Source organism: Gadus morhua, chromosome 7 (assembly GCF_902167405.1).
Source record: "Gadus morhua chromosome 7, gadMor3.0, whole genome shotgun sequence".
NCBI lineage: Eukaryota > Metazoa > Chordata > Actinopteri > Gadiformes > Gadidae > Gadus > Gadus morhua.
Window position 1 is genome coordinate 19,521,087 of NC_044054.1, and position 14,610 is coordinate 19,535,696.

At 44.7% G+C, this 14,610-nt stretch overlaps 1 protein-coding gene across 2 annotated transcripts in view; it reads right to left on the reverse strand.

Annotated features, from left to right (window-relative positions):
* wnt11 (wingless-type MMTV integration site family, member 11) overlaps positions 1–8,472 on the reverse strand; it is a 10,035-nt gene extending 1,563 nt beyond the window's left edge. The window contains exons 1-5 of one of the 2 annotated variants that reach the window (XM_030362266.1): positions 8,256–8,472; positions 6,778–6,936; positions 4,565–4,809; positions 2,597–2,874; positions 2,103–2,395 (exon numbers count right to left, since the gene is read on the reverse strand). In XM_030362266.1, coding sequence (XP_030218126.1) covers positions 2,103–2,395; positions 2,597–2,874; positions 4,565–4,809; positions 6,778–6,860 — 899 coding nt within the window. In that variant the 5' untranslated portion in view covers positions 6,861–6,936; positions 8,256–8,472. Of the gene's footprint in view, positions 1–2,102; positions 2,396–2,596; positions 2,875–4,564; positions 4,810–6,777; positions 7,056–8,255 lie in introns of both variants that reach the window. The other variant, XM_030362265.1, reaches the window with a different exon arrangement.
* Between the last annotated feature and the right edge of the window lie 6,138 nt (positions 8,473–14,610).

The window sequence follows — 14,610 nt, forward strand, 5'->3', positions numbered from 1 at the left end:
CTCATTTAATAATGCTTGTGCTTTTGTGCTTTTCGTTCACTTTAAACATTTTCTTCTTTTTTTTCCCTCCCCTCTTCGAGCCGGTCGACTTTGCCTTGCGGGAGTCTTTCATTTGAGATGCCCAGGGCCTTTTTTTTTTTTAGGGAGCTGAGAATGGCCCCCGCCATAAATCACATTGAATACACAGAGGAGCCCTCCCACTGTTTAGCTTGCCCTCTCCACCTAATTGCACTGTTATATAATAGCACAGTGTTAATGAGCGCTGTGCTGAGAGAGGCACTTGGAAGTGGGCCGCTGGTTTAGGAGTACAGGGAGGAGAAGGTGGAGGAGGAGGAGGTGTAGTAGGAGGAGGGGCGGGGGGGGGGGGGGGGGGGGGTTGGGTAGTAGTCACGAGGGAATAGACATTAAGTACTAGAGTTTGTCGGACATTAGAATCTATCCTGTTTCACCGCTTGATGCTGTAAGCATAATATGCAGGCAGACCAGTGTGTTCTCTGGTGCAAAGCTGTGGGTTTACTGGGGAGGCGGGAATTTGGAATTTGATACCAAAAATGCTGTGCAGTGCAATTCTTTGTTTTACTGTGCTAGCACTTTAGACAAGGTATTAAATGGTCAAAATAGAAATGTTGGTAAGAAGTTGTTTACCTTCGTCTCAATTCAACAATTTGCCAAAATAAGTGTAGCTGAAGTGTGATTTTGTTTTGGCCTCTGTCAACTAACCCCGTTTATAGTTCTCATCATGGGCCAAGGGCTATCAATGTTGATGAGTGAGTCAGATTAGGAGTCAGTCAGGGGCTAAGGCTAGACAGCACCATACTAATGTGGCCATCAATGAGCCGGTCCCAGCTGCTTCTGATGGGCCGCTGGAGGATTGTGGGTAGGCACGAGATGACAGGCATTTTGCTATCAGATGGTGGGTGGGATGTATATATGTGTGTGAGTGTGTCAACACACACACACACACACACACACACACACACACACACACACACACACACACACACACACACACACACACACACACACACACACACACACACACACACACACACACACACACATACACACACATTTAATTTCTGTGACATGCCTAAGCAACATACACAGACATTGGCTCCCTTGTGACCTGACATGAAAGGATAGTTATGCTGTAGAAGAGAAAAATGTGACTGTGTGTTATCTAACTGGGAAACAGACGTTGCATGTTCACATATGGTGAACTTGACCTGAAGCATCTCTTTTTGGTTAGCCTGAGAGGCGCCGAGGGCTGGTAAACTATGGCATGACTCAATCATCAGACGTTGACCTTTAGTCTAGCAGAAAGCAAATCAAGCAAGCAATTAGATTACCTGATTAGAGGGCTAGTTACAACCCTTTAACTGAAATAACCTGACAGAAAAAAAAACCGATTTCTGATGCCTCGGATGATGTATGATTGGATGCATGATTTACTAGAAACATCACACAAAATGTAGGGACAATCTTGTCGGTGTAGGTAAAGGTAAGCAGACTTCCATCCTATTTGAATAGACAGTGGTTGCATCAGAGCTCTTTGTCTTTTTGGACCCTCAGACAAAAAGGCTCCCTGCTCCCCACCACTCCATCCAGAGCCGCGCGCTACAGGACCAAACAAGTCCCAAATCAAACACGAGCCCTGTGAATGGAGCGACTCTTTCTCTTATCTCCAGAAAAAAAACATTGCCAATTTCCCTCTATGTGTGGTGCTCTCCAAAGGATATGGGCTGAGTGCACTCTGGTCCTAAGAATAACTGCATTAGTCACCGGTTCTGATAGTGGCACAGGGGCCCCAGTCACAATGGCCTCGTCAGTGACACGTGCTTAGACATGCCACAGGCGAGCCAGTCTCAGGGACCTCTGGTCCTTATCAGCCGCTCCACAAACTAAACGGTGCCACCAGGCAGGCCAGCAGTTCAGTTAAGTCAACAAATCCCCCAGCACCGCCGTCAAAACGAATGAGCCACTGCCAGGCTGATCGGGCTTCTCGACTCAAAATTTCCGTGGACATTTCCAGAGAAAGAGTTCCAGAAGCGAGAAGAAGAGGAGAGGTTAGACGGTTCCATGTGTCCCACGGTGCCCCTCACCTGTCCTGTGTGCCGACGGAGCCCATTTTGTCGTTCTTGGCGCAGAAGTCCGGGGAGCTCTGCAGGTACACCAGCTCGTTCTCCCTGACCGGCCGGATGTCGATGTCTTTGGGCACCAGCTGCTTGCGCGTGCCCATGGGTCGGTGGACCACCTTGGTGGCGGACAGGTACTTGGTCTTCAGGTCCATGGCGATGTCCCTCAGGTCCTGCAGGCCCCTCCAGCAGGTCCTGATGGAGCAGGAGCCCGACACGCCGTGGCACTTGCACTTCATCACCACCGCGTCGCGCAGGGCCTTTAGGGGGGAAAGAGGGAAAGTCAGGTTAGATACGGCGCTTAATAACGCAACACATTTCAACATATAATTGCACAGGTTATATCAAGAAAATCTACAGTATAGATTTTTATATTTTTTAGGAAGTTTAGGAACAAAACAATATAATTCATAACAACAGGAGGCATTTACGATGTGCGACGAAGACCCCGGCGTTCTCACCTGTCTGCCGACCTCGCTGTTGTGGAGGTGCATCAGTTTATTAGCGTGGGAGCCCGCCTTCTTCATCTTCATGGGCGCGTCGGAGAACTTGGAGCCCATGATCAGACCGTAGTGCAGGTTGTCCGCGCAGCCCCCCCAGCGGTAGCCCGGCTCGGGGATCTCCCCGGGGATGGGGCCGCAGGAGCACAGCCGCAGGTCGCCCGAGGTGCACGCCCGCGCGATGGTGTGGCTGATGGCCGCGGCCGACAGGGCGTAGACAAACGCCGACTCCCTCGTGCCTGGTGGTGACAACGGACAGAATGACTCAACGTGATGAGCACTACGGACGTCTTCGACTGCACGGCCGATGTTGTCGGCGGGTTTTCCCTTCAACGATTCACAACAGCTCGCTTAGCAGCGGAAGAGTTCAGAACCAAGCATTTACTAGCAAAACAGGTTGAATCCTATCGGTTCGCAGCGTAACTGTTTGAAACTATTCATTTAGCAGCGAAACAGTTTTGAACAACCTTCTTAAGAAGCGAACAATTTTATTTTGTAGAGATATAGTTTCGAAACACTCGTTTTGTTAGCTAAACTGTTTAGAACCACTCGGTTAGTGGCGAGTGGTTCTAGCGTCACAGTTTAGAACCACTCGTTTATTAGCTAGACAGTGTAGAACCGAGGCAAAGTGGATTTCAAGCGATCGTCACGATGTGTTGAGTCCCTTCAGGGCCTTTAGAGCCCCCTGGAACCTCTTACGCCTGTCCATCTCTGTACTCTGCCATGTCATGACGCAGCCCCCGTGGAGACAAGAAATACTGTCGGGCCGTTCGGCCCATACACAAAGCAAAAGGCTCTAACGGAAAACAGTCTGGCCGACCGTACACGAGAAGAGACGGCTCTCCGGTGCAATTGGTGCAGACGTGCGCACATATGAGGGCACAGATGTTTAGGGCTGAGGAGCGCATGGAGATAAAGAAGAAATCATGTCTGAGCAAAGAGCAGCTAGATCAAAGAGCAACATGAAGAGATAAACTGTCTCCTGTCTTCAGGAGCCTTGGAGGAATCTATTCGCCGAGGGGCAACTACTCTTGTCTTCCTCAGGGCTACATCGTAGAAATACAACTTCCCTTTTTATCAATAGTACTAAATAGTTATTTCCAAACTTTGGCTCACGACACGGTGGACGTCTTTCTCTCCGTGATCGACCTCGATAATATTTTGGTGATGAAAAACAATTGCAACGGAGTCATCATTGCAGCACGTAACAAAGTAGAATTGGAAAATAATGAGACAATTAGGAAGTTAATTCCACAACATGCACATGTTCTACGGAGAAGTATTCTCCAATTAAAATGTTATCCGAGATGCATATTGCGGGCTCGAGAAAAGTACAGTTGATGATTCTTTGTGTTGGTTGGCCTCTCTGAATGTGAAACGGGACACAACGTAGCTAATTAAAAACAAAGTCTTTCCCCCAATGGTTTTGCTTTCAAATGCTTGAGTAAAATTGGCTGAGACGAGCAAGCAATAGAAATCATTAAGATGATGCGAGTCATTATTGTAAATAGTGAAACACTGAACTGGAAACATGTGTAGCACGCGGAAGAGAGCAATAACCTTGGCTTGGGGTATTGGTTCAGAGTTATGAACACCAAGGACACCGAAAATAAACCACACAGACGGGCTCTTGAAACAGAGCCATAACTATTGCAATGTGCTCCACATTATTTCCTCCCAAAATCCCAGACTTCCATTCTGGACACCGAATCCATTGTTTTAAACTCCTACTAAACAAAGAAACGAAACACTTGCTCACATCTTTACATCCAACCACGTCCAAAGAGATTTTAAGAACTATTTACCATCTAGCGGGCTCACAGTGAACACAGACAAATCCCAGGACAATTCGCTTGGAATAAGAAACCCCCCAGCCCTAACCCTCACCGCTCTGGGCCTACTCTGACCCAACTCAGCGGGGCCACATACCTCGCTCCAGGTCGGGGCTGTACTTGGTCGAGTCGGCGGGGATGTCGATGGAGGAGCAGTTCCAGCGCATGTCGGCGAACGTCTTCTGGCAGGTCTTCTTGACCTCGCGGGCCGCCTGGATGATGGTCTGCATGAGCTCCAGGTTGCTGCGGCACAGCTGGGCCTGTGACGACACCATGCCCGCCAGCTGCTTACAGTGCAGGGTCTGGTTGATGTGCAGCGAGGCCGGAGTGTGGGACAGCGCTCTGATGGAGGAGACAGGGGGAGGAAAATGAATGAGGGGGGGGGTCGAGAAAAGTAAACCGGCCTGGCTGCCTCTACGTTTGCTTGTCTCCCTGGGATAGGGTCTGTTCCATTCCGGTTTTCGACCGTTTCGTTCCGGTTGCATGCTGGACGTTTTTTTGTTTTTTTTGTTTTTTTTTTAATTGTTTGACTCTTTTTATCAGCTACTGGCAAACAAAAGAAAACATTAAACCGGATAAAACTGCCAATGGGGAAGAATGTTGGCCGGCATCACACAGAAAGAAAAAAGCCCATCTTATTCTAGAGCCCATGCCAAAGGAAAGTCACTGTGTGGCTTTGATCAGATACAAACCTTCTTGGCTCCAGGATTCTGATGGAGAAACAGGGAGAGGGGGGGGGGGGGGGGGGGCTAGTTTCAAACTAAACAACTGCTCCTATACGAGACCCCGAATGACCTATACAGCGCACTGTGTCCTGAAGTTCACATGGCTCATCTGTGGACGTGGCTCGTCTGTTAACAAGCATTTATAAGGTGGGGGGTGGGGGGTCACACTCATTTCAGGGGGACATTTCATCTGAAGCCATTTAAAAGCATGGAGGATTAACATTATAGAAACATGGACGGGTGGGCGGGGGGTGGTTGGCCGGGGGTGGGGGGACCGGGGCACTGATCTCCATTCTCCATGGCTGGCTCTCTGCCGGGAGCTCATGTGAAGCACACAGCACTGGCCCTGCGTCTTGGCCTGTTTCACATTAGGGGCCTAGCAGGAGAGGGTGGTGTTGGTGGTGGGGTTAGGGGCCGGTGGTGGGGATGGTCGGAGGGTGCCCGGTGATAAACTTCCCCCCCCCCCCCCCCCCCCCCCCCCCCCCCCCCCCCCCCCCCCCCCCCCCCCCCCCCCCCCCCCCCCCCCCCCCCCCACACACACCTCACCCCCTTGTGTCTGTGGTAACCCAGCACTCACAGGTGTTTACGGCCCCATCTGTTTTGGATCGCAACGCTGCGCTTTATCGAGGATTATAGCTGGAGATCGACCTACGATTTAGTACATGCCAAACACTCAGTCTGTGCTCCACAGACCACATCTGCTCCAATGGCATGGGGTCTGTGGGAGTCTGCAGGCTGATAGGTCAATATGTTTACTTTAGTTTACTTTTGAAGAAAACAAAAAATACTGAAATCATAAAGTTCTTCACAATTAAAATACCATTGCAATTAAAACCCATCACACACCTTGTTCAACGATAAACCAAAAAAAGGCAATCCTTGATCCCTCAACAAAATTCTGAGGCTTAAAGATACGCTATTTCACAAAAAGAAAACGGTATTGTATAATGGGAGACGATACATGACAAAACACCTCACAAGGCTAGACAAAATGCATAATGCATAACGTCAGCAACGAGAACTGGCCAATCATTGATTCCCCCCAGCCCTCCATGTATTGTCATACAGTGTCAGAACATAGAGAAATACAGCTCACTGCTTAGGAGTGTTTTTACACCGTTTTTTTCTTATTATTATTTTATTTCATCCTTAAACAATTAAAGGCTATTCTCCCATTCTTAACCATTCGGATTTGCCAGACACTCCACTGTCACTCACATCACATCCACATGTAAATGCGGACTTGTGACACGTTGTGACATTAGTACCCGTCAAAGACTTTAAGAAAGTGTCGTAATCCCCCTTTCAGCGCTTCAAACAGTATATTAAGCCTTCCTGATTGTCCTATCTGGGTTCCCGCTCAACACCGCGCGTTTGCATCACAATGCGTGAAGAAGCTCTTGCGACCCCTTTTTGACGACAATTGGACTCCTGCAGGCCTACTCTACCGGCGCTTGATATTTCATTCTCAACAAAGAATCACCTGGTACTAATTAGGCTACACAAATTTTAAAATCCTTATTTTTTAGTTTTTTTGCGATTTGTATTTATTTTTTATTGTAGAGGTGATAATAGGTGTACTTACAGCCATTTGATGCCAGAGCAGACCTGGGAAAGCAGCAACACGGTGAGGACTCCGAGAGGCAGGGTGCGGGAGGCCTTCCTCATGATCACAATGGAGGTCCCAGGGAAGATCCAGGGAAGGTACAAGAAGAGTAGGCCTACAGCAGACCGTCTGGCTTCTCTGCTCAGATTCAGAGGGTTGAACTCAAAAGGCAGCGGCTGTGGTACGCATCTCTTTCTCGCTCTCTCTCTCTGTGTCTCTCCCCCTGTGTCTGTCTCTCTTTCTTCGGTGGTGAGCACCTATCACGGGTGAAGTCATAGCATTCAGCATGTTATTAGATGCCCTGGTCAGTGAGTAAGAGGCCTATCTCTTAACTTATGGTTTGTCACCACGGTAAAAACTGAATGGAGCGGGCCTATCCGGTTATGTGCGCCGGGGTTAATAGTAAGGAAACGTTATAGCCTACTTAACGAGAAACTATCCGTGGCCTAAAAAAATCCACTTGTTATTTTGGAGTTTATAGCAGTATAATAGCAGTTAACAATATTATACGATATAGGTACACGTTTCAAGGGTCGAATACATTCTTCGGTTTAGGCTTAAAACATATAAATATGACTGCACTTTGATGCATAGCCTACTTTTTTTTAAAGTAGGCCTAACCATAATAAATATAGGAAGGATTAATATCAACTTTGAGGGCTAATTTCCATTTTTATATACAGTATATATAACTTAAACAACCAAGGAGCGAGATTTTAAAGCTGAACGTGTTCAGCGAGTCGTATACACACTACCCTCCAGTGGACAGTAGCAGAGCATCTCAGGTGCAGTATCTGATGGGGCTATTGTTGTGTGTTGATAAGAGATCTCTTTGAACAGCGTTAAAAATGTGTGCGTTAAAACGCCCCGATCGACTATGATGTGCCTACGGATAGCCCACTTGGCTCTCAGAATGCAGATCTGTTTCCCACCAGAAGATAGTACTGACACACTGACAGTTTATCCGCGATCTCTCGCTGGAGATCTACCGAGCTACTGATTAACATATCACGTAAACTGCGCCTATTTATAACTTTCCCATTCCTAGCGATATGCATTGCTTGGATATGTGTAACTTTGGAAAAGTTGAAGCAACCGTAACTTTACATTCGTTATTGTTTTTCCTTGTTTTTGCAACACGGTCTCCAGTAGCCAATATAAATCCAATGCATAATTTAGCCAAAATGTTACTTTAATCTGACTTGAAATAAAACTAAATATTCAGCCAAGGCAATAAAAGAAGAATGTATTTTTTCTTACACATTGGATATAGATTGGCCTTTTATTTAAAATTGTATTTAAAATTACCGGACAATAGCCTACTAATATCATCTGTACAGACTAAATAAGTCTGTTGCAAATCCGTTAAAATGTACAATAATAATAATAAATGGGTTTAATAAGCCACACATTACACCACTATCATTTCATCATTATGCTATAAAACGTGCACTCACCTTTTATAGGAGTGCTCAAACTTTGGGGTGAATCAAAAAAAGACAAGCGAAATATCCTTTTCCTGAGGTATCAGCCAGAGATATATGTAAATCCACAAACGCAACAGAATAACTCCAAGCAGGAAAGCATCATTTAGTTGTCACCAGCAGCGTTGTGTCTCGTAGGTCCTGCAAAGAGCGAAGTGTGTGTGGGACTGTGGGACGGAGGGGCAGCCTCCACTAATATGTACTCCTGCGGGGCTTTGAACTCATTGGTGACGTCAGCTGCGATTAGCATAAGAAAGCGGATAGCGTGGAGACTTGCCAGAGGAACCCGAAATACTAGCAGTACCGTTTGGTTTAATATTGAGTTCAAGACTTCCCATCTCTGTCCCAATTTTTTCTTTCTTCAAATTTGAGGCTTTCCAGGAACCTCTATTTTTTGAGGGTAAAAGTGACCTACTGGTGGTTAAATTAACTTGTGATACAAGAGCTGAGCCTATCTATACCAATGCACAGCTGAAATAACACACAAAAACTGAACGTAAAAATGTCACATTACCACGGCTTCTTGAGTATAAAACCAGTTAAATCGTAGAGGCAAAAATATAAATCATTCACAATGATAAGACATGTAGGTATATTGTCTTTTATTCATTCCTTTAAAACAATTACACACTTTTATGAAGTGATAATAATTTCCACGAAATACATGGAACAAGGTCTATGTTCTATTTCCAAACGATACAGTATTTCAAACCACGTCAGTTAACAATTGTCATTGCATAAAAGCAATGCCATGACTGCTTTTATTGTTATAATGCAGTGTTATGCATAATCAACAAATACACATAAATACTTCATAATATATCTCATACATGCATGACAATATAAAAAATATTACTATATATTTTAATGTGATACTATTGGTACAGCATCCCCTATAACTCTATTCTATTCCAAATAAATAACATTCACAGACTTTTTACCTGACATGCTGACTAAATGGCACCAATTAAAACATAACATCTGGAGCAAGTGTCTCTCTCTGTTGGCTTCTCTAGCCCGGTGCCAGTGATCCTTGATCCAGGGTGACTCTCCATGCTGCATGTCGGCCCACTGTGAATGGCACTGTTCTGTGGTGCGTGGGCGTCACTGACAGTGGAGACAACATCAGAGAGCCAGGCTCTCTCGCCTCTCTCCGTTCCCCACTCACCCAGGGCCGACACACATTTCAAAGACGAAGCCTTGTTTTCTCAGACAAGAGATGGTTGTGATGATTAATATCCTAGTAAGACTTTTATTTTCTTTCATCCGAACTGTGCTGCAGCAGAATCAGTTGGCCGTGGACCAAGGTTTTCTGTGGAGGAAATCAAAGCAGTCATTATATGGTAACGATTACCTGAAGGTGATCTTCAGAAAGGTTTATCGGGAAATGTTAAGATTGGAACTTCTGGAATGTAATTATCCTTCAAAGTTCGCCAGTTCACAATATATAGGTACATGTTATTGAATTCAAATACTTTTTGTTTGTAATATAAAAACTGTATTCACCCCAAACACAATGACTGGTGTGTGCGGTTACGCCTGCTCTCATTTATTTCATATTATTTGTATAAATCTGTAGTTAATTTATTGCAGGTGACACATCACATACTCATGTGGAAATTGCAACCACAATGAAAATCATAAAATCTAGAGCCGTATTTTGGTAGGTATTACAATCTTTCAATCTTTCGAATGAATTGAATCTAAGATCAATTCAAATAAATAAGGGATTTTCCACACGTACAATCTGCAGGGGTAAGAGCTTGGTGGCCCGACTCAAAGAGGAGAGCGTGAATGGCAGGCAGTCAAGCTAGGAATTCAGCAGCGTTGGTGTGGGAGGAAAGGCCCCTATGGCACACAATGTTTTGCCATTGTCCCTCTATCGGAAGAGGATCAGGGTTATACCAAGAGTCCAGAGGCCTTACACCGGGAGATAGCGGCGTTCAACTTTCACCCAGGAGATTTGAACCTGAATGGTCTAGAAGCCACAATAGTCCCCCTCGAGATGGAGAATTCTGGAGTATGTTCCCGACACCAAGATGGAGGTCCAGCAGACCGCCACCAGGGCTGGCATGGAGAGTGGGGAAGAACATCGGAGAATTAGAAAACCCAGACATTGAATGAATCTATTTTCTTTTAACTTTTATAAAAAATTCTTTAGAGATGAATAAATAAACTTAATTTGTAATACCAGTAATAGTAAACTCACAAAAAATCTGAGAATATTTCAATAATATGCTATTCATTTGAATTTTTATATTCCTGCATTAAAAAAAAAGACTTAAATAAACGATTATTTCAAACTATAGACAGATCATAGATTTTAAAGTGGTTTGGACAGGTTTAGGATAAAAATTAGGATTCAGAATTACAATAACTCTGAAAAAACTTTAGTCAGTCCTACACCAAACTTGACAAGGACCTGGGCGATCTTTTCTGAACAAAGAAGAGCGCTCTTCATCCCTTGAGAACACCCCCCCAACCCGACAAAGTGCTTTGGAGCAGGGGTGTGTGTGTATGTGTGTGTGTGTGTGTAAGGGGGGGGGGGACCATGTGAAAATTCAATCATGCACTCAGCAACATTCTCCGGCGGTGCCCCCCCCGCTCTTCTGAGGAGCTTCCGGGGCTCACAGTAGGGATTTGCTGCAGAAACAACAATCTCTATCCAGCGGGACGAGATTGGACCCAAGTGTCTTTTGTGCACCATTTGTTTACTGCCTCTCTCTCTATTGTGCTTTGAGGACTGCCCTTCTTTCAAGTGACAGATGGGGGGCACTTTTGAACACGTCATGTGGTCTTCCAGGAGACTTCAGAGCGGCCCCGTCCACATGTACCTACCATGTGGGCCTGTTTGTTTACTATCTGTTCACCAGGCCAGCGAGGGAGGACACCACTAAAGACCCCAGTTTGTTAATACAGTCAAAACTGCGTAGGTCTCTTGATATTATTATTATTATTATTATTATTATTGTTGTCTCGGGTAATGAATAAATATGTAAAAAACAGGGGACCGCCTCAAAACGTTGACCTTTAACCCCTACAAAGACCATACCCCACCCTCGTCTCAGGTATGATCTTCTGCACAAAGTTCAACCAAATTATATATATGCTTTTATTTAAACTTAACACATTGTAAAAACGTTAAAAAAAATAATATACTTTTATAATATATAAACCTCCATGTCTGTAAGCTCCCCAAAAAAAGATGAAAGTAAAGAGAAGGCTACTCCTACTCATCCACCACTTCATTCTGGGCCCTAGCGTGGAGGAGCCCCCGTGCCGGACACGTGTTTAAAAAGAGGAAGAGAGCATACCATTAACACTCAGTCCTTACCGCAGCGGCCCGGGGTTCAATGCCTGCCCACGGTCCTTTGCTGCATGTCTTCCCCTCTCTCTCCCACACCTGTCTGGCTCTACAATAAAAGGATAAAACCTTCAAGAATAAATCTTTAAAAATAGGAAACCCAATCACTTCCACCCATGCAGAACTCCCACCAGTCCTCCCATCACGACACCCGCTGGTGCTGGTGCTGGTGCTGGTGGGGGTTGTGGTACCCCATCCTAGGGCCCAGTGATGAGGTGTTGGGGAAAGACGAGCTGGATCTGCAGCCAGGTGATGGGTGGGATGGAGGGTGGGTGGTGGAGGAGATCTGGGTCTTACTGTGTGGCTGATGAATGATGACCTGAGCAGAGACGCTTCCCCATCCCCCACCTACGCTCTACACACACACAAACACACACACACACACACACACACACATACAGACATGTGTGTCTGTATGTCAAAAAACACACACAGACACACAGACATGTGACACACAGACACACACAGACACACAGACATGTGTTTACAGCGAGGTGTCCTCGCTGTAAACACAACAGATACATGGTTTGTTTTTTTCTTCTTTTTCAAGTAGTCGGTCTCTGTCTTTGGGATGTGACAGAATATTGAACTGCCTCACAGGTTGTGGTTAACAGTATAGAGGTTTAATCTTTGAGGTTCAAGATTTCATAATTTTTATTAAGGAAACGGCTCAAGGATTCATTTAAAGAGAATTTATATTTTAACATATTTTATATTATATTTTACTACAAATTAAATTCATTTTGCCTGCTAAATTTGTGCTATTCTTTAGAGAAAATGGGTCGGCAAAAGTACTGAAAGCTAACGAACAAATAAAATGAGGAAAAGATTAACTGCAATTTAATGGTTAAACTCTACTGTGTAAACACACATTCTGAGTACATAATATATGCCCTGAATGCCAAGGTGAAAAAACGAACAAACCAAAAACACACCCTATCAAACTAAAAATGGTATCTTGTCTATAGTCCAATAAACATAATGGTTTATATGTAGAAAGTTTAGATGAGCAGAACACCAAAAAAATGGTGTTTAGAGTCAAATCAGCAACACCCCAAAACAAACCAAATGGTGTGTTTACAGCAGCCTTTGAAATCTTCCCCTAAATGCCAGTGCATTTTTTCTGTTCCTTTTGAAGGGGAACATTGAACCGAACCCCACTTAAAACCTCCTGTTGTCCCCCATGTTGGAGCTAAATCCATGCTGGCGGATCCATAGCCACAACCTTAGCCCCCCCAAAAAACTTGGACTTCCAGCAGCATTCCAGCACATGCGTCACTGATGAAAATAAAGCTTGTTTTCTGTGCAAGTACGATGAATGTGTTTACAGATTGTCTCCACCGTAGCACTGTCTGTGTGTCATGTATCCCCGGCCAAACCACCCTTCCATCCATCAAGACGTTAAGACCTTCATGACCCCCCCCTCCCCATTAAAGTGAGATCAGAGCACAGCAGCTACTGCGTAGAGAGTCAGTAAGGCCTACTTGTCTTATTAAAAGGGGACGAGGGGTGTTATAAAGTGGAGGATGTTCCTGCGGTAAACCCTGTCGTGGGGCTCTCAGACCGGCCCCATACTGCCAGCATAGGGACCATGGGCTGTTGGCGGTCCACAGCAGCTGAGACGGATCCGTTTGAAGAGACACAGAGAGACACAGAGAGGGAGAGAGAGACGTGTTGATCCCCGTTTCACACTGAGCTAGACACACGCGATCAGGCTTTGTCTGTTGTCACAACTCGCAGGAGGAATACAGTACATGTCTGCTCATATCAAGTCGCTATGGGTGAGGTTAATAGTGGCCAACTTGATGTATAGAGCTGGTAAATACAAACACGAGGTAGGCCTACCTGACCACTAGGACCTGGGATGAGGGGTCATCTACAGAGAGCCCCCACGCTCGTCTCTTTCAGATAGGCAGGTCGAGGGACGCTCATAAATTAAACTTGCCATAATCCCCTTGAGAAACTCATACCAAGAGAAAACTTGAGTTCATCATTGTAGAATGCTATTTTAATGTTAGGTTATTATAAATAACCTAACATTCAATATATAATAACAAAAAATTCAAAGAGGTTTGGGTGGGCTGATGATGTAGTAAAACGAGTAAGGGTGTTATGACTATTATAGCCAAGCCGTTCCTAAAGCATTTCCCGCCCCTCCTATTTAAAACAAGAGAATAAATGGGAATATTTGACTTCAGACCTCAGGGTTTCTATCAACATGAACTATGATTCTCTGTGAGTTGGCGGTCTGGTGCAAAGGCCCACCATTGTCACTGGCAAATGATTGACAGCTAAGAGACACCGGTGCCGTGGCTCATTTGTCTGGGGAGATTAATTGTTAACCATAATTATACAATGGCCGGAACAGTCGGTGAAGAATAGAAGAACTCAAGACGACATTAAATCACCAGTTGAGGATGTTGGACATTTCTGACTGAAACAACTCTGGCTACGAAAGGATGATTTGAGTTAATCCAAGAGCAAACATTTTTTTGAATTATTTAAGAACATTTGCATGGATAGTGTTAGTTCCAGAATTTAGGCTCTTAAGTCTAGTAATTAAACAAAGATTGACTTCGTTTTTGAAGGATGACTAACTTAAGTGCAAGAAGCTGTTTTCGCTTACCTCAATTTAACCCTTCAGCAACTGATTAAATCTAACCATGAGCACATATTCAAGACAAACTGGGTTAAGAAATCACAGTAATATTACAAAGAATCATTTCAAATATATATCATATACCTAGTTTGAAGAAGTCTGTCAAGTCTACACATTATTTTATTTACTCTGTAAAATATAAATATAATATGCCTTATTTCTTTGGAGATATATATACATAAAAAAAGCTCACTTTTGGGACTGCATGCATTGATTGGGAGTAGACTTATAAAGGTCTGCTGGCGCCCCCTTGTGGTAACGTAGTCTAACACAGTACAGACCAAAAAACGGACGTAAAGATCATC